The sequence below is a fragment of the Callorhinus ursinus genome, unplaced genomic scaffold, assembly GCF_003265705.2.
Source record: "Callorhinus ursinus isolate GAN/ISIS: 27379988/994484 unplaced genomic scaffold, GSC_fseal_2.0 scaffold89, whole genome shotgun sequence".
NCBI lineage: Eukaryota > Metazoa > Chordata > Mammalia > Carnivora > Otariidae > Callorhinus > Callorhinus ursinus.
Genome location: NW_027397151.1, coordinates 93,060 through 112,456, shown reverse-complemented (window position 1 = coordinate 112,456; position 19,397 = coordinate 93,060). Strand labels below are relative to the sequence as shown.

The window sequence follows — 19,397 nt, the reverse complement described above, 5'->3', positions numbered from 1 at the left end:
GGTATCTATGCTGATCGAGCAGCACAGAAACTCAGGTCGCGCTCACCAAGCAGCTGGCGGGTGCCCTCCACGGCCTCCAGGGTAAGGTAAGGAGTGGTGTGGGTAGTCCAGGCCAGACCAAGACACAGGCTCACAGAACCCAGGCTGGGAGAACCAAAGACAACCCACTCAGACCTCCTGCCCTGTGTAAGAGTCTCTTCACTGACCCGTCACTTGCCTGTCACTTGCCTCCGGGCCAGGGGCTCGCACATCACAGTGGGAGGCAATTCATCTCTTGTAAGGCAGCTCTTGTCAGTAAATTATTTTCTGATCTGAGCATCCACTTGATGGCCCTCCTAAAGCTACCCGGAACACACAGAATCCTCTGTGCATGGCCCCTGATGTGGGGAGCAGCCCTCACCCACCCTGAGCTCCGGTTTCCTCCGTGACCTGGTGTTTGCCGGAGCACCTGCTCTCCCTTGCCATCTTCATGGTTCACTCCTCTGGGCTGAGGGGGGACACTGCAGAGGGCATCTGACTTATGCAGGCCTCTCTCCTCCATCGAGTTGGTCATCGAAGCCCGGTTGGTGAGCTCTGGTGAGTGAGAGCTCCAGTGGGTCTGGAGACTCACACTGAGGCTCCTTTGTGTATGCCACAGAGAGCATTATTGAAATATAATTCACACGTCATATAATTCACCCATTGGAAGTACACAGTTCAGTGGTCTTAGCATATTGATGGCTGTGCATCTGTCACCACATCTAATTTCAGAACATTTTCGTTACCCCAGAATGAAAACTTGTGCCTATTAACCATGGCTCTCCACTTGCCCCCCTCCCCTGGCAGCGAATCTCCTAACCTACTTTCAGTCTCTGTGGATTTCCCATTTCCGGGAATTTTGCAAATTCCATTCCATAAATATGGAATTGTACAATATGTGGTCCTTGTGTCTGACTTTGAGGTTCATCACATTGTACCATGTATGAGCACTTTAATGCTTTTTTGTTGCCAAACACTAGCCAGTGGCATTTTGTATCATCTATTCAGCATTGGATGCGCACTTTTGGGCTTTTTCCGTTTTTGGACTAGTTCGAATAAAGCTTCGATAAATAGTTGTGTACAAGACTTTGAGTGGACGTATGTTTTCATTTCTCTTGGGTCTGTATCTAGGAGTGGTCATATGGTAATTCTGTTTAATATTTTGAAGAACTGTCAGACTCTTTCCCAAAGTAGTTGTGCCGTTTTGTGTTCCCGTTGGCAATGTATGAGGATTTCAGTTTCTCCATATTCTCCCCAGTACTTGTTGTTGTCTGGTTTTTTTTTTTTTTAATTATAGCCATTTCAGTGGGTGTGAAGTCATATCTCATTGTGGTTTTGTTTAGCATGTCCCTAATGACTAGATGTTGAGCATCTTTTCATGTGCATATTGGCCATTTACATGTTGTCTTTGGAGAAGTGTCTATTCAAATATTTTGCCCATTTTTAAAGTGGGTTATTTGTCTTATGAAGTTTTAAGAGTTTATTATATATTTGCAAATGAATTAGATATATGATTAGATATATGATTTGCAAATATTTTCTCCCAGTCTATGAGTTGTAGTTTCACCTTATTGATGGTGTTGTTTGTCATGCAAAAGTTTTAAACCTTGATGAAATTTACCCATTTTTTCTTTTATTGCTTATGCTTTTGGTGTCACATGTAAAAAACCACTGCCTAACCTAAAGTCAGGAAGATTTACTCCAATGTTATGTAAGATTTTTAACTTTTACATTTAGATCTGTGATTCATTGTGTGTTAATTTTTGTGTATGGTGTGAGAGGGGCCCAACTTCATTGTTTTTGGTTATCCTCTGTTCCTTGAATTGCTATATGAATTTTAGAATCAGTGTGTCAATCTCTGAAAACAGAACAACAGCTGGAGAGGTCAGAAGTGGTCAGATTCTGGAGAGATGCAGCAAATGACAATGGCAGGATTTGGGACCTGGGACAATCCCCAGTGTTCATGCTCGAGGAGCTGATGGCTGAGCTTGGGGAAGGAAAAGCTGGAGTCTTATGAGAGGCTGATGTTATTAGCAGGGATGGGGTTGGAAGAGGAGTCTGTGAGATGGCAGTGGGGAGAGCGAGTGGAGCAGAAGGAGCCTGCACAGTGATGGAGGAGAGGCTCGGGGTGCAAGGGGAAGCGGGGGAGCACCCAGCAGCCAAGGAGGGAGTCAGTGTGTAATGGTGCACAATGGGGGATGTGGCATAGACATTAGTGATGATCTTCCACCCACCGTTTTGGTGGAGAACTGTAGGCGGAGGCCAGTTGGAGTGGGGAGTGTGGAATAAAGTTAGCAAATTTGAGTTCCTTAAGAAACATGGTTATGCAGGGGGTGAAGATGGAGTGGTAGCAGGGCTGTGGTGTGGAGTCCAGATGGTTTGTGTTCTTTAAACGTGGCTGCCTCAAGCTTGTTGAAGAATTGAAAAGCCCCAGGAAGGGTTCAGTTTAGAAGGAGTGATCAAATATTTGAGAAGAATATGTTGATACCCTAGGCACCATTTAATCAGTAGTGGGAAGGAGGAGATATAGAGCCCAGATGGAGAGGTTGGCTCAGCTGGCATGCAAGACCTCCCTCCTTATGCTGGGGACAGAACAGGGACAGAGAAGGGCTGGGGCTGAGGGGCTGACATTTCCTACTAAGTGTGGTGAGAACTTCTGATAACTGTGTATTGGTGCGGGGGGAGCATGGGAGAGCCCAGATGTGGGCTCACTCTGCGTGAAGACCATTCCCCCTTTGCATGCTGGGTGAGGGGCAGGGGATAACAGCCTCTGGCTCCAGAGGCAGGCCGTGGTCACCAGAGACAAAAGACCTAGTGAAGACTCTGAAAACATTTTGACTTTTTGCAATCACCACCTGACCCCTTGCTCAAGCTTCTTGTCCTCTGTTCTTATTTTGGGGGAGGTGGGGGAGGTTTTGAACTGAGGAAGGTGTTAGGCTGTCAGTGCTGAGGCAGGGCTAGAGGGAGAGTGGTCTAGGAACCCACTAGGAGCACATATCATTCTGTGTTGGGCCCTCCAAGAGTTTGTGGGGCTGGGAGTGGGCACAAAACACCCGTGTCTGGAGGGAGAAATGGATGCCAACTGTGGGTCCAAGGGTTTCCAGATGGCCGCCTGGGGGGTCTCCCCAGGTATGGGAAGGAGGGCTTCATGCTGCCTTTCCAGGGGTCTGGCTGGGCTGGTTGCAGGTCTGCAGTGTTCTGAGGTGGGGAGGGTGGGTGTCATTAGTAGACAGACCTGGTTCTAGCCGGGGTCATGGCTCTGACCCAGTGGAGGGAGATGCCAACTGATCTCTCAGGAGAGTCCCCTCCCCGAGACCCACATGTATCTGCTAATAGGCCCTGGTTGCTTTTTGGAGCTTATCTGTCCACTAGTATCCTGTAAAAGTGAGTTTGGGGCCTCTGTGGGGACAGATGCTGGGCAGTATGGAGCAGGCAGGGTGCAGAGGTGTCACTGTCCTTGCCACCTGGTCCTGAGCGGCTTGTTTGCTGTTTGTGTCTATGAGCAGGGTTTCAGAAGAACTCATTGGAGACATAAGAATCCAAGGAAGGAACCTGTCTTGAGGAAAATGTGCTCTTCACTTGCACCTCCTGATAATAAAGGAAGTGATATTCTCATGCCTTCACTACGCACCAGGCATGGGCAGGTCACTTTCTGCACGTGCTCTAAATCCCCAAATGGTTCTTTCCTCCCACTTTATGTGTGGATGAAGAAGGTGACTTGCAGGTCAGGTGTGGGACCAGGAACCAGATCTGCCTTACCCTCTGCCTCTCTGCCACCCTCTGAGTGTTGGCTGGCAGCATGACTTCTAGAAGCGGCATCTTGATGGGACCCCCGTGTCTCTGTTCAGGGCCTTCCTCTGGCCTGGGAACTCTATAGTTGTCTGGTGTGTGGGGGCTGCCACTGTGCAAGCTGGGGTGCTAGTTGCTCAGTACATCCAGACAGGAGTGGTCTTGCCTGTGGTGGGGCCTGGCCACACGCACTACCCAGGGGGGACAAAGAGGTCCCCGTGGGGGTTTCCCAGCAGCGAGAAGCACAGCTGCACTTTACTGGGCTTCTAATAGTGACACTATAGTTTGCTGCCAAAAACTTCCCAGGAAAAGGAGGAAATTGCATTAAGGTAAAGCTGGGTCCTCATAAATGGGGTGTGTGCCTTCTTTCACTTGGCTCTACATCCCAGGGGCATGGCACTAAATGCATCACTAGGGTGCTGTTAGGCTCCTTTGGCCAGAGGAGGCAGGAGCTGCTATTTAGAGGTGGCGATGTGGAGCAGATGTTTGGAAGGCCCTAGTGCTTTGCCTGAGCTGATGCTCAGGTCTACTTGCAGACCCCCTGGGCAGGTGAGAGTATCACACAGAAAACCAGAGGTCCCTTCCCAGAGACTTGCCATTCACCTTGGCTGGCTTCCCTGGGAAGCAGAAGAGACTGAGGGCAGAAAGAGCTTGTCCCCCCTCAGCTTCTAGGGCACCCCGCTGGGGTGTGAGGAGGAGGGAACAGTCCTGCTCCTGCCAAGATCTTAGGGTCTTATGTCCTTCCCTCCAGCTGTTAGTGAGCTGTGCTCCAGTTACCTCATAGATTTACAGGTGTTACCCTGACAAGAAACCCTGCCTGGGCCCTGCAGCTCAGCCTCATGTGCAGGGTTCTTCCTGGGAGGTATGTGTAGAAAGTCAACCCCATGTACTTTGCGGCCTGGGGTCTCCCAGCTTCCACTGTCACCAGAGTTGCAAGGGAAACTCTCATCCCCCTATCCAGTGTGATGGGTGATTTTTGTTGGCTCACCTCCTGAATCTCCTCCCTCCCACCTCTGTGGGACCCTTTGTCTTCCAACCTCACGCTGTTTGCAGCATCCTCCTTGTGAGTTCAGGGCAATTCCCCACATTCCCAGCATAGGTTTGGGAGTGTGAATACCCAGTGGGTGCCTGGTCCCATTTGGAGCATGCTGTTGACTGCTGGGCACCCACCCAGGAAGAGCCACACTGCTCACACTTCCTTAGTGGAGGCCAGTCCTCACAGGGTCCCCTGCAGGTGACCCACAGCTCAGTGAGAGGGAGGCACACAGTAGGTGCACACAGTAGGTGTCAAATCCTGGTGGTTTTACTCATTCCTTTGAAGACCTTGCATTAGGCCATCTCCTTGACAACCAATTTGCTTCCTTCTGTGTTTGTGCTCCTTGAGGTCACAGGAGGCCCTTTAATGGGATGGAGATGTTTTCAGACAAGAGGATGCTCTGGCTGGAGCTACAGGGCTGCCTGGGGCAGGAATGGTGGAATTTTAGAAAAACAGCATTTGGAGTGCATGTCAGAAGCATGAGGGGAAGAAAGATAATGGGTATGACAGCACTGTGCTGACCTACCTTCAGCAGAATCCAAACTCACTTCTAAAGAGTAGCAGAGAGCAGAATGCAGGAACACTCATTTCCTGTTTTTATTGTTGGTTACTTAATGACCTTCCTTTGAAACGCTGCAGTTGTAGAAAGCTAGTTGTCATGGAAACAGGGAGTGCCATGCAGGGAATAGGCATTTCTTTGTCATGTCCAGCTGATGCCTTCAGCTTCTGCTTAGACATGTGAATTTATGTGCAGAATTAAATATTAACTGGAGACATTGCCCTGGAGAGAGGCAGAAACAGGGAGAGGAAAGATGGCAGGAACCAGGGCAGAGGGGAGGCAAAGTGTCCGACCTCACCTGACTTGCACCAGTCCCCTCTTGGAGCGGCTGTTAGTGGAAACTGCACCCACTCTGAGGCAGGAAGATGGTGCAGGGGTGCAGGGTGCTAGGAGCCTCTGAGGAGCGTCCAAATCAGAGACCGGTTCTCCTTAGAGAGCTCCTGTCCCTTGTCCCTGGAACAGCCATGGGGCCACAACCTTGCACATCTTTCTGGTGGATTCCAGAAAGGGGGCATTGCACAAATCCTGTGGAAAAGAGCAGTCCAAGTTTCTCCATCTTCCTCCCTTGAGCTGCCTTCATTAGGTTTTCTTTTTCTGACCCCTCAGAAAATGAGTTCCGGGGTGAGCTGCTGAGTCAGAGGTGGACACAAGGAGACAAAGCCAGCAACTGCAGGACCTCGAGGCTCCTCCTGGGCAGACGCGGCAAGGTGAGGTGCTTGGAAGGCAGCCCCTTTCCTGCCATTTGCCGCCCCCCCCACCAGGGTCTGGGCAGGGGTCCTTCTCACTTCCAGGCATGGGGCCCAGAGGTGATTTTGGTCTGGTCACCATTATTCTTGAGTAGGTAGAGGGTTAAGTGGGGGCTAGGACCATCAGTCATCTGGTCACGGTAAACTTAAAGGAAGAAAAATGACTCTGGATAGAGTCAATGTGACAGCAGAGTGTCACCTCAGGGCAAGTCCCTGCTCTGGGTCTGGTCACACCTGGGCTGCCTCCATAGCTGAGAATCCTTGGTAGCCTTGGCTGCAGGAGCTCATGAGGTCTGTTGACTTTGTTTATTTTCATCTTCCCAAGTGGAGGCAAATGGCACATGCCCTCTCATACAGGCCTAGAACTCACTGATGGCCTCGCCAGAGGTGCTCCCAAACCCAGGGCATGCCATGTGCTTACAGCCACACCCAACCTCCAATTCTAGAACCTCCCAGGATGCACTCTGGGTGACCCCGGCTTCCCAGGGTCTGGTGACCCTCAGAGGTGGAAGTAGGGATGAAAACAGGCCTTTGGGCATTCCTTTCCAGACCTCAGATTCCAGTCTCTCATTTCCTTCATGTGGAGATGGTCCCCATCAAGGATCCTAGCCATGAGGCAGGGCATGGCCACCCAGATGTGATGGCCCAGGGTGTGGACAGGAAGGGCTAGGAAGTTTGAGGCAGCAAGTTTATTTGAGGATGTTTGTAGTTTCCTTTGAACCTGGTGACTAGGATATTCTTTTTAATGGGTCTCTCCTGGCACCTTGTTAAGCACTTCCACTCCCACTTTTATTCCTGTAGGCTTGTCAGTGTTCTGCCGTGTTGGAGCCTGAGGCAAAAGGAAAAGTCGGTAGTACCAATCCTATCTTTATTTAAATTTTGGGTATTTTGTTCATCATGGATTTTTGGCATTAATTTTGTTATTTTGAAATATTGCATTAAACCGTTATCTCAATCACTGAGTTTTTGTTTCCCACCTTAAATTTACACCTGGGTGAACGCCTCATTCATCTCTTCCCAGGGCTGAGCATTCAAACAGAGACTTTGTGACTGAAAGAGTTATCTGGTCTGAGGTCAGGGGCTCTGGATGACATGTCTTGACAATTGTGGGAGGTGTGTGAGGGACAGCGCTGACTGACAAGCTCAGAGGATGCAGGACCTGCTGTGAGCCGCCTGGTGGCCTGTGCTCAGGCTTTCCCGGGAACAACTGCTCCGTTACAGTCTTCCCTCTAGTTTGGGCAGAGAGGGCCTGAGTTACTGTCCTGAGCAGAGAAGCTAAAAGGCCAGAGAAGGAGGGAGGATATACCTTTGACAGGGTGGGTTTCCAGAAGGACTGCAGGGCTGGTCCAGGTGGTATGTGCTCACTGAGCAGGCTAGGGGAGGCCGAAGCAGGGGGCCAGTGGTGGCCATGGGAGAGCAGAACATCACACAGCCAGGGGGACTGACTTTATATGGGGGTTGGTGGGTGATGTGGACCTCCGGGTCTGGAGGGTGATGGGAGCACAGTGCTTACTACCTACTGCTTCAGCACCAGGCACGTGGACAGCTCAGAGACGGGCTGTTAGGAGGTGCTTGTGTGTTTGGGGAAAGTGCTGGGCATTGAGCTGTTTATTTTTACTTTTTAACTTGAGAAAAGGAGTAGGCATTGATGGTAGATCCTTAAAGCACTTCTTGACCTTAAGAATGAAACATTTGGGCTCCAATCACGTAATCAATGGAGAACTCTGGATATGAATCCAGGAGAAGGCTGATTGCATGGAGATCTAGCAGTCCTTCCTGACAAGGGAGGGGGTACCACTGTGCGTGACCTTTCTGGCCTGCTTCACTGGATGTGACTAGATTTCTACCCTTGAGTAGGTAGAAATTACATTTATGTTGGAGTTTTAAACAGATGGACCCACACATAGCTGCTTTATCAGGGTGTCTACAATATAGCTGTAATTTTTAAAAAAGATTTATTTATTTGAGGGAGAGAGTGCACACGAGTGGGGGGAGGGGCAGAGGCAGAGAGAGAGAGAGAGAGAGGGAGAATCCTCAAGCAGACTCCCCGCTGAGCATGGACCGTCCCCCCGACTTAAGGCTCAATCCCAGGACCCCTGAGACCATGACCTGAGCTGAAACCAAGAGTCAGATGCTCAACCGACTGAACCACCCAGGTGCCCCTATAGCTGTAATTTTTAAAAATTAATTAATTAATTAATTTTAAATTTCCAGTACAATTAACATACAGCGTTATATTAGTTTCAGGTGTACAATACAGTGATTCAATAATTCTATACATTACTCAGTTCTCATCACAGTAAGTGTGTTCTTCATCTCCATCACCTGTTTCACCCATCCCCCCAACTATGTTCCCTCTGGCAAAAACCAGTTTGTTCTCTATAGTTAAGATTCTGGGTTTTTTGTTTGTTTGTCCCCATATAACTATAATTTTTAATTTCGGGGTTTGTGTGAGCCCCAATCCCCTGCTCAGAGATGTTAGGATAACCCCTCCCAAGACATGTGTTAAATAATGCTCCCTGGGGTGTCCTTTCTACAAACCAAGGAAAAGCCTGCTCTATTCAGCTGCCAGTAGGTCAAACAATGGGTGGAATGTCAGCAGAATTTCAGAGACACAGTGGGATGCCCCCCAAAGGGGGACAGAACTATCATTTCAAGGAGCCAAGGGTGCTGTGATGGCAATGGGTGGGGGGCAGGGCTGTGGGCATGCGGTTTAGCCTCACAGATCAGGGAATGGAAAACTGAATGTGTGCAGAGGGTTCCTGAGGTGGTAGGACTCGTACATCTTCGAAGAAGAAGGCTGCTCTTCAGGCTGACCTTGATCCGGCGTGCAGGTATGTGCTCAAAAGAACGGGAAGCCAGGAAGGTTGTGCAGGCAGGCAGCATATGAGACTGGAGATGTGAGGCTCTGAAGGATTCCACTGGAATGCTTGGTGGGGAGAAGCAGCAAGGAACACACTTTAATGCTGCTGCTAAATCCTTCAGTGGTGGGAACATGGGTCTGCTGGAAGGGCTTCCTAGTGGTAGTGTGCGAGTGGGCATTGCCCTTGGCTATGCACACTCAAGACAATACAACAAACCCAGGTTGCTGCTCCTCCCCCACCCTTCCCTCCCCTGGAGAAAGGGGACACTGGCAGATGCTGTTGCTGCCAACGGGGTGGGTAACAGCCAGTTCGCTTCCACTCCTGTTATGTTCCTCTGCCCTCCTCATCCCACCTCACCCCTTCCTTCTAGGCAGGTTTGCCTGCGGTCTCCTGGGAGTCAGTGGATGCCTCCCTCTCTTTGTCTAGGTCTTCCAGGAGGGAAAACACTGAAACCCGCCCACAGGGACACTATAATCCATATAATCTTGTGGATTTAAAAAATTGTCCTAGGTTCATTCTAATTTTCCAGCTTTGCTAGCTGTTGGAACACATTCTAAATAAAATGGAACACTAACCTGTCTCCTCCTCCAGCCCAGCGCTGAGATGAATGACCCCCATGGTCAGGGGGCCTGGAACCCCCACCCAGCTTCAGGCTCTGGTATTTGTTCAGTCCCTTCTGACTGCTCCTGGCCATATTCCCCAGTTCCAGGAACTCAGAGACATTTCCAAGTATCGCCATTTGTCTGTTGGTCTGCTGTCTGTCCTTACAGAAGATGTGCTGGGCAGCGAATGAAGCCCTGTAGGAGAGGCAGTGACCTTGAAAGCATGCCTGGGTCTTCACATTGAGATGAAGACCACAAGGGAAATGAACAGGCACAGAATGGAGAGTGAGGGGGAGAAGGTGGGAAACGGGAGGCACAGGCCTGACTTTTGAGAGGCCGCCCAGGGACGTTTCCTGCTTCCCAGGACTGGAGCACCTCCCACTCTGAGGCCATCACCCCTAAGACACTCAGGTCCTCACTGACTCCCTGAGCCTCCTCACTCCCACCCAGGCTCCCAAGTCTGAACAATGCCCTCCCTCCTGAGCTCTCCCTTAGGGGGAGGACCCTGCCACCTGGCTGCTGAGGCCTGCACGCCTCCTGCCGGGACACTTGCAGGGGCTGTAAAGGCAAGACAATTTCAGCATGAATTCTGATCTCTGCCCCACCCTTAGCCGTCCATGCAGAAGAGCAGGGACACACAGGGTGGAGAGGAGCTGTGAGGACCTGGGAAGAACCCAGAAGATGTGAGGGAGGGAGAGAGGGAGAATGTATGAGAGAGAGGGGAGGGGGACCCCTCCAGAGACCACCACGGATGTTCCTGAACTTGGGGGTGGGTTGGGGGGTCAGGAAGCAGAGCCAGCCTTTGAGGGTAAAGGCAAAGATTGGCACAAAGTCTGTTGGGCCTCATCACACACCTTGTGAAAAATCTCGGACTGGGCATTCTTGGACATTGAGAGTCTATCCTCTCTGCTTTCTTCCTGACTGCGTGTCTGGCTTCTGGGCGCGTTTCTGAGAATCCAGACAAATTGCCGGGTTTCAAGGCCTCATAATTACTGCATTTGCTTTTTTGGTCCCCAAGTTTGTAAATGTCCAACTTAGGAACTCAGTTTTGGCAAGGGTGCTACGCAGATGGATCTGAAAAGGGGCTGGTCTTTGTAGAATGATGTTGTGAGAACCATTTATATTTAAAAAGAGCTTACATGATGAATCTTGACTTTATAAAAAATACAAAACAGAACAAAATAGTAACACCTTCTTGAGTGAGACCCATTATATGGCACTAACAAAGCAAGTTAAAAGGAAGGTTGAAAAGACAATTCTCTCTGGTTAATGGATGTGGCAAAACAGGATGTATTTGCATTTGTAAATGATTCTCCTCCCCATAGTTTTCCTATTGAAGACAGAACTATTGAAATATTAATTAGAGTGAAGTGATGGTTTAAGGAGCACAGGGAAGCTGTAAGACAGGCTCCTGGTGGCAGAATGAAGGTGGCTCACAGAGACAGAGCACAGACGATGCTCTTGAGAGAGATCACTGCCCCACAGTGAGAGTGGGGATTGAGGTTGGCTTGGCTGTGACAAGGGGGCCTTTTCGCCCTGCAGGTGAGAGACCATTCCGTTATTTCTGGGCTGTACAAAAATAAACACGTGATTGGCTTGTGCTCGGAACAAGTGAAGGGTTCTTAAAAATATATCAGTGAAACACTGGGATGTGTCTCATCTTTGCACCGATGAGTGGCCTGTCTTTGTGTGGTGAGGGGCAGAAGGCCCTGGGGAGCTGCTAGGAAGCCAAGTAGTAGCATGATCCCAGGTGATGCTGGGCTGTATGGACATTGGTTCTCCACCTACAACACAGGGAGGGAGGCCATCAGGGAACCCACCTCTGAAGAACTCTCAGCTCTCTGGGCAGGAAAACGACGGACATCGAGTGGAGCTGGTTTTTCCACAGCTCTGCCCAGATGCTTCTGAGGCAGCCATCACTGCTCCTTTCAAACAGCCCAGAAATCAAAGTCTCCCCGCTTCCTTGTTGATGTCCTACATCACCCTCTCACAGATTCATTCTCATATTAAAGAGCTAACCTGTTTTGCCTCCTGTGGTTGAGCTCCCTCCCACTTTTAAAATCAAAGCTACATGCACTGAAGAGAACTTCTCACTTATTGACCATTTGATGCAGATAAATTGCAAATGGAAAGGTGCTCAGCAAAATGAATGTCACAGCTGTTAGCTTCATCAATGGGAGCTCGTAGTTTGCAAGCAGCGCCCATTACGCATCCCTGCAACCCTCTCTATTCTGTGCTCTCTGAATAATTTATCTGCAGGAAATCCAAATTGCCAAGGCACGCTTTAACCTAGCAGAATGATTGCCAATTTCCTTGGGAAAACTGACAAAAAAAAAAAAAAAAAGGCTGTAGATTGCATTTCAGCTGAAAGCAGGCGCCCGGCAATCAGACGCATTAGCTCCATTGTGCGGCCTGCATGGGAAGGCATTGCGCTTGGGCTCAGTGCAGATGACATTTGAAGGCTCATAAATGTAATGAAGTCCCTTTGACACCTGCCCCTCTCTTCACTTTAAATGTGAGTCATTGGTCCACGGGGAACCTCTGCTTTAAAAATAGAGATTATAGTAATTGTCTTCCGTGCTATTGGAAGGCTGTAATAAACGCACAGCTCCTGACACTGTGCTCTGCAGCCTGGGGTCGACAGGTTGCATAAATTACCCCAGGTTTTGATTTTTCTTCCTTAACACATCACATAAATCGTTGTATGTTAGTGCCGCCTGTGGGGGAGGTTCACTTTGCAAATTTTGTCTTCCTAATTGGGGGGATTCCCTTCCTCTCCTTGGTGGGTCTCTGTACCTCAGGGCTCAGACTTGTCTCTTGCAGGTCTCTGGGCTCTAAAGCCCATTTCTGTTGCCCTTCCTTCCTTTCTTCTGCTGCCTGGCCTCGCCTTTGACAAGCCTTGGTTATGGCCTGGGCCAGATGGAATTGTTCCCTCCCCTTCCTGACCACGGACACAGGTGGTGAGCCCTGTGGGGCTCATGTGATGCACAGGACACACCCTGCCAGAAAGAGGCCCCCCCCCCCACCTGGCCTCAGAGACAAGGAGCACTTCAGGGGTCCCACCTACCTCCTACCTCTTCATTACCTATCTGCCCAGATTTGTCATGGGTGACATAGGTCCAAGATTCTGTGTGATGATCTGTAGCCCCAGGGGGCATCCCGTCCTTGGGCTTCTCCCTGTGACTCTTGGCCCCAGGCTTCACCCTTCTGAGGGCCCTTCTCTGACTCCCTCATGGGACTTGGTGGACAGTGTTCCCCATGGAAGCTGGTCAGGGGCAGGGAATGTGGGGGTGCACTGATGGGCTCAGGTGGGGTGGCCAGAGGATGTAAGGGGTCTGCACTCTGTGGGGTGCCCTGTCCCCCTCGGGACAACCCACTCACCCACTCCTGGGAGAAGTGACATCCCTGGGAGGGTGGCCCGTGGGTCCTGCAAGCCCCTTGGCTTGCATTCTTGCCCGAAGCTGGCCTCCACTTGAGACTGCTTCCCATGTCTAGAGCCACACTGTCCAGCACAATGGCCACAGGCCCGTGGCCTGTGGCCAGCTGATCTCAGATGTGCTGTGAGTCCAGGAGCCATGCAAGGTCTCCATGAGTTAGCACAAAACAGCATCCCACTCACAGTTTTTTCTATTGATTACCGTTGAAATGATAATGTTTTGGGTAGATTGGGCTAGGTAAGGGTTAGTATTGAAATCCACGTCACGTGTCCTTTTACATTTGTAATGTGGCTGTCAGGACATTGAAAGCACTGTGCTGACTTGCTCTCTGTTCCCACTGGGTGGTGGTGCCTCCCTTCTGGGAACACACACTCCGTGAGCACGTCCCGTCTCATGTTCGGGACGGTCTGGTGCCCGAGCTCAGGCCGCCTGTCCCTCGGCTCCCTCCAGGATGGCACATGGTAGAAATTGAAGTCATTCCTTTTCTGGACACTCTGTGGAGGCCCGTTCGGGTCCCGTCCGTCTGTTTCTAAGAGGATGATCCTAGTGTGGTGGGGCACTCACTCCAATGGGAAGCCAGGCTCTGGGGCCCAGCGGGTGACCTGCCATGAAGCCTGAGCGGTTGGCACCCCCAAGGGAGCAGTGGGTGGTGCTCCTCAACCAGGAGACCCTGTGCCAAGAATCCTACCATCCACGAGGATCCGGCAGGTGGGGCAGGGCTCTTGCTTGAGGTTCCTGTGGGGGTGGAAACGTGGGGGCAGTGCGAGGGCCGAGAGCAGGGCGGGGAATAGGGCCAGGAGCCGTGGTCTCCCCCCTGAAGCGCCTGCCCCAGGCCTGTTGCCCCGGGTCTCAGGTCTTTTCCTCCTGCGAGCCCACCCCTTGTCTTTCTGTGTCACAGATTCACTGTGGCCAGCTCAGCTGCAGGCCCCGCGCAGCCCTCTGGGGGTGGTTCTGTGTTTGGCCTCCGTTAACATCGCAGTTGTTCTTGCTTGCAGATGAGCTTAGAAAATGAGGATAAGCGGGCTCGTACGCGCTCCAAGGCCCTCCGAGGTGAGTGCCGCCCCCTCCCAGTCGTGAGTCCCAGGTCCTAAAGCAGCAAATGCTGCGTTGCTCAGGAAAGCAGAACCCCACAGTGATGACCAGGCCCTGGGCCCTCCTCCCTTCCTGCCTCCTGCGCACTTGGGGCCCATGGTGTCTGGTGCCTGAGAGGTCTGCTGTGGGGTCCAGACAGACCTGCCTGGGTGGAGGTGAGGAGGCAGACGGCTCCACAGAGTGGGGAAGGCAAAGCTCAGTCAGGAGACACCAGCACGGTGCTCCAATGCTGCCAGGCTTCTGCCAGACTCCTGCCCTCCCAGGATGTCAGTCTTGGTGCTGGAGGGAACTGGCAGTGGGGTGGGTGGATCCCTTGGCCGGCTCCCCTCCCTGACACTGTAAGCACACACAGGACCGCGGCTGCCTGTCCCGTGCACGGAGTGGCCAGAACGCTGAACTTCTCGGGTGAGCTGCTCAGTTGGACCCCTGTGCATTTTTGCCCCCAGTGGCCCCATCACCAGGGACCAGCTCCTTGGTTCTCTCTGTCCAGCTTTATCTGCTGGGTCAAGTTTCCTGTCGGAAGCTGACTTCCAGCTGCAATTAGAGAACGAGATACTGTTCTGGCCCTGAAGGCTCATAGAGCCGGCATTAGGTGGGGGCGCCTGACCCACTCTGCAGAACCACCAGCCTCTCCGGGGAGTCTGGTGCAAGAATCGGGGGAGAGGTGGCAGCTCACTCCACTGGACTCTGCAGGACATTCCAGGAGGTCAGGAAAGGATGGGGTTCAGTTTTCACTGGGATTGCCTCCGCTTTTTTCCATCTGTGCCATGAGGACAATGTGCCTTTTCAGTTCAGACTCCCACATGTGTTTCCCTGTTTCTCTCTTTCTCTCACCCAGTGCCCCCAGAGCCCACAGGTGCCGACCTCAGGTAAGAAAGGCTTTCTGCTAGCACCCAGCATTGCGCATGCCTGTGACCCCCGAACACCCCAAATGTCCCACACGGGGCACTTTGTGTTGCCCAACTGTACTCCTGAACCCCTTCTCTCCTTGCCATGAGTCCCACTGTCTTCACCTTGCCTCTGCCCTCTCCCACCTCTGTCCCGGCCCCACCACGCAGCCAGCCTTGAGACAGCGGCACAGATGTGCTGGCCCCTGGTCACCACCAGGACCTGCTTGTCACCATGGTCCCCAGCCAACAACAAGGTGCTGTATTAGGGGGCTCTCACAAAGACTTCCGTGTCTGGTGGCCAGAGGCCCCATTTGGCCAGAGATGAGAGAACAGGCTGCCGAGGTCCCAGTCGTCCATGGACTCCAGGTGCTGACAGTGGTTGGTGTGTTGGTGATCTTGGCAATGGCTGAGCTCTGTGACCTTCCAGATCTAGGTCACATCTCACCGGGGATGAACATCCTGAGGAGGAAGGGAGGACAGCCCACTGCAGGGATTTGCTGGGCCAGGTCAACTTGCCCTCACCTGCTGGCTTCTGTCCTGGGATTGGCCCCTGGGATTGGAGCAGGGGGATGGCCAGAGAGAAAGTCCACCCAGGCTGGTGTGTCAAGGCTGTCCAAGAACCACCCACATGACCTTCGAACTTCAGACTCTGTGGGCCTGGGCTCTTGGTGCTGTTTTGCTTGGACAGTGCTGATGATGTGAGTAACCAACAAGGAAAACCAGCCTCAGATCCCCCTGTGCCAGTGTATTCTGGCTCTAACAGGAAAGGAGAAAGGGAAGTGGTGCTCGTGGAGGGTCCCAGCGTGTCAGGTGGGCATCAGGGGCCCCCTTTAATTGTCACAAATTCCCCACAAGACGAAGCCAGGCTTGGACTGCAGCAGAGCTGACCTGCCAGAGGCTTGTCCTTGGAGGACAGAAGGGCTCTAAGCCCACCTTCTTTCCCACCGAGCACACCACAGAACCCTCAGCCCCCAGCACCCCAAGACAGCTGGCAAGGGCTGCGTCGGTGTGGCGCTCTGCCCCTGTGGAGGGGCCAAGAGCAGCAACCACACCTCAGTGGGGTTTCTGTGAGCTTCCGGACTCCAAGCTGGGGACACACAGAACATCCCAGTTTCTGAGGGCTCTCTGCCCCCAGCCTGGAGTAACCTTTCCTGTGACACTGCACGCAGCTGGAGCTTCAGGGCTTCCTAATTCTCAGGGGGAAAGATTCTCACCAAACTGAACAAGTCTGGGGCCAGGGCTGTCTCATTTTTCACCAGAGTTGTTGATGGCGTTTTTTTTGCCAATCAGGACAATGAGAGGACCGCAGAGTGTCCCCGCGTCCCTCTAACCTTTGAGGCTGTAAGTTGGGGACAGAAGGGAAGGGGCACAGAGGGAGGCTGGATGCCCGGGCTTGTGACGGGTTCTACAATGGCTGTACAGCCCAGTTTTGCTCTCAGGAGGCACCGCCTGGTGGTATTATTACCCCATTGGTGAAGTGGGGAAACCGAGGCTCGGAGGGCCCAAGTTTGAACAGAAGAGCTGGATCATACATGTACTGCTCAAAGCCCCAGCCCAGGTCAGAGGGCGAGAGGGTGAGGGTGGAAAGGCCAGTTGGAAGCTCTGCAGAACATGGTCCCTGGAAGGGAGGCGCCTTCTGACGGGTGGACCAGTGGATGCTCAAAGGGGCCGGGGACACCAGGAGGGGAGGGAAGGCTTCCAGGAGGAGGCGCCACTTCCCCTGGGCATGTGATGTTCCGCAGAGGACATCTTCAGGACAGTGAAGGGGAGGAGGCTGGGCATAGGACTCCAGGAAGCTCTGGGTTTTGGTAACAGCAATTAATTTTGGCAACAGATAAAGTTATGGAGGAACTTGCAAAGGCAGATCCAAAGAGCTTGTTCTCATAAGTTTGAAATAGCAGAAGCAAAAATGACTCTGAAGACAGAATTGTTTTGAAATACTCTCAGATAGGATCCAGCCATGAGAGGATTATGTGTGCACCTTCAGTAATCGTGTGGTTTCAACCTGCTTCCTCGGTAATAGTGAGACTGTTACAGTTTTTAATGGAGAAACTAGGGACGAATGCATTGACGTCTAACGTTTTAGCAACAAGGTCTTCAACAATTCCTCAAGTTTTGGGGAATGGCTGCTTGGAGTTGAGTGGAGCAGTGTATGCCAAAGAATCGCACATGTCCTGCCTGAAAGGTGCTGGTCACTCCTGTGTCCCCTTCGCTCACTGGCCGTGAGCTACACCCAGGGCTGTGATCTGCGGTGCGCTCGTGGTTCTCACTCCTTAACTGTGCACATCGGCCACAGGGGCACCTTTATGCCGTGAGAATGGGCAGACACCGCAAGCCAGGACGTCTTCCCCAGCTCACCGGTGGCTCTGCCCTGTCCCGGTGAGGCTTACACTGTGGATGCCAGTGCGGGGAGAACATGACCTGGAACAGGATGTCATGATGTTAGATAAACTTATGCACAATCACCGGAAGGGAGAGCCGAGTTAGGGTGAAGCTCTCCTGTGGGACTCGCACCATGGATGAGGGACGGTTGCCTCCCTGTCCCAGAATTTGGCCACTGTCCCCTGCCCCAGTTTGTCTTTTCCCCAGCTCGAGCAGGCTCCCAGGAAGCTGCTTGCTCTTGGGGTAGTGGCATGGTGGTTGTTAGGAGCTGAGCTGCGCTGAGCAGGAGGCTGACCAGGAGTAATCAGGGCTCTGATTGCCTTCTCCCACCTCTGGAGCCCACGTTGCTTCTCTGTGCCCTGGATTTAACACCGAGTGCCCAAAAGAAAGCAAACGGACCTGGTGGTTTTTCCTTTGCATCAGTGAATAACCAGTAGACACTTCCATTTGTATCTTAGTCTGGGCCCATCTGCTGCCACACAACCTTGGAGTGGCTCTTTCAGAGGTGTTGGCTAGTGGGAAGGTGAGGCACCTGCTTCCTCTGCAGATGCAAGCCTCCGGACCCCTTGCAGAGCATCTTCAGGGCTGTCTCCAAGTTTGAGGAGAGTTGCCCATCTGTCACACCAGCATCCGGTTTCCCTCACCTGAGGGCCTCCTCTGAGCCAGTGACCAGCTCCTGCCTAGGGCACAGATGGGAATGGAGGAGGGTGCTCCACCTGCCTCTGGTGGGCTGGAGGGAAGTCAGTCCCTTTGAGGGGTGGTAGCTGAGTGCAGGGCTCTGGCCGGGATTTGGTTCTTCCTGGCCTCAGCCTTGACTTCCCTTGACACCTGCTGTTTATGGTTAGATGCCCCAAAGCTGTCAACAGGACCCTGCTCCGTGCTGACTGTGAGCAGGCCCTCTGCAAGCCTCCCTGCCTATGTTCCTGTCTCTGCCACACTCAGGGAACCACACCGGGGAGTTCAGGGAGAAGTCTGGCTGCATCTGCCTCCTCCCCCAGGCTGGGAAGAGGCTCCTGAGGCCTGGAGCTGGTGCTGCTTCTTCACTTTGGCCCTGAGGACCCTGGGGGCACCAGTGATGTCACCCTGGGCGCGCTTGTGGGGGAAACGGTGCGAACCGTGGGGCATTTGGCCAGGTCTCCCGTCGCCGCGGCGTGGAGAGCAGGAGTGCGGGAGCTCCAGCTTCTTTTCTCACAGTGGTCCTCACCTGCTCCAGACGTGTGGGCTCTCGGCCTGTCCTGCTGCCATCTGGGCTGGAGGCCAGGACTCTTGTGAACTGGTGGCTGGAGGTGTGGCTTGGAGCTGGTGACGTGTTTAGGGGCAGTGCCCATGGCCTACAGGGCTCCACAGCAGCTGTTACGTAATTGCCTGGTTAACTCAGTGATTAATCGGCTAATTGGACCTCAGCTTCAAACCCCCAGTAACAAGGACCTTTTGTGAAGAGTCTCAAAGCTAGCTCTTGAGAGAGAGAAAGCAAGCGTGGGGCATCGATTTTAGAATATAGACAGGCCCGGGATAGCAGTAAGTCCTGTCTGTCTGGAAAGGAAATCCACAATAAAATGTGGCATGTCTTCCCTCCCTCCCCCCTTCCTCCCTCCCCCCTTCCTCCCTCCCTTTCTTTTCTCTCTTCCCTTCCTCCTTTCCTTTCTTCCTTTTAAACTCATGAAAACCAGCCCTAAGATCAGCCATGGTGGCCCCAGCTTGGAGGGCTGCAGGGAGACCACTGCTCCCCCCCCAAAAGCTGCTGTCGAGCTCAGGGTGGGTGGGGCTCTGCCCCCATCGACTGTCCTGTTTCTCTCTGACCCGTCCATGAGTCAGATGAGCCCCACAGTGCACTGCAGTCAGGCCCGTGATCAATTAAATTAGAAACCATCAGGCGTGTCTACACAGAGGTCAAGGGCCTTGCCCCTCCTGGGGCCCACCCTGTTCTTCCCTCGCAGGATCTGGGAGAGCCTGATCTGAGGTGGGGAGCTCAGACCCTGTGA

The 19,397-nt window shown here is 52.5% G+C and overlaps 1 protein-coding gene across 7 annotated transcripts in view; it reads left to right on the top strand.

Annotated features, from left to right (window-relative positions):
* Positions 1–19,397, top strand: part of MYT1 (myelin transcription factor 1) — a 66,562-nt gene that overhangs the window by 15,869 nt on the left and 31,296 nt on the right. For 5 of the 7 annotated variants that reach the window (XM_025864947.2, XM_073888307.1, XM_073888305.1 and 2 more), the window contains exons 2-4: positions 6,009–6,109; positions 14,047–14,101; positions 14,982–15,012. In XM_025864947.2, coding sequence (XP_025720732.2) covers positions 6,009–6,109; positions 14,047–14,101; positions 14,982–15,012 — 187 coding nt within the window. The remainder of the gene's footprint in view (positions 1–6,008; positions 6,110–14,046; positions 14,102–14,981; positions 15,013–19,397) is intronic. The other 2 variants (XM_073888309.1, XM_073888310.1) reach the window with 1 other exon arrangement.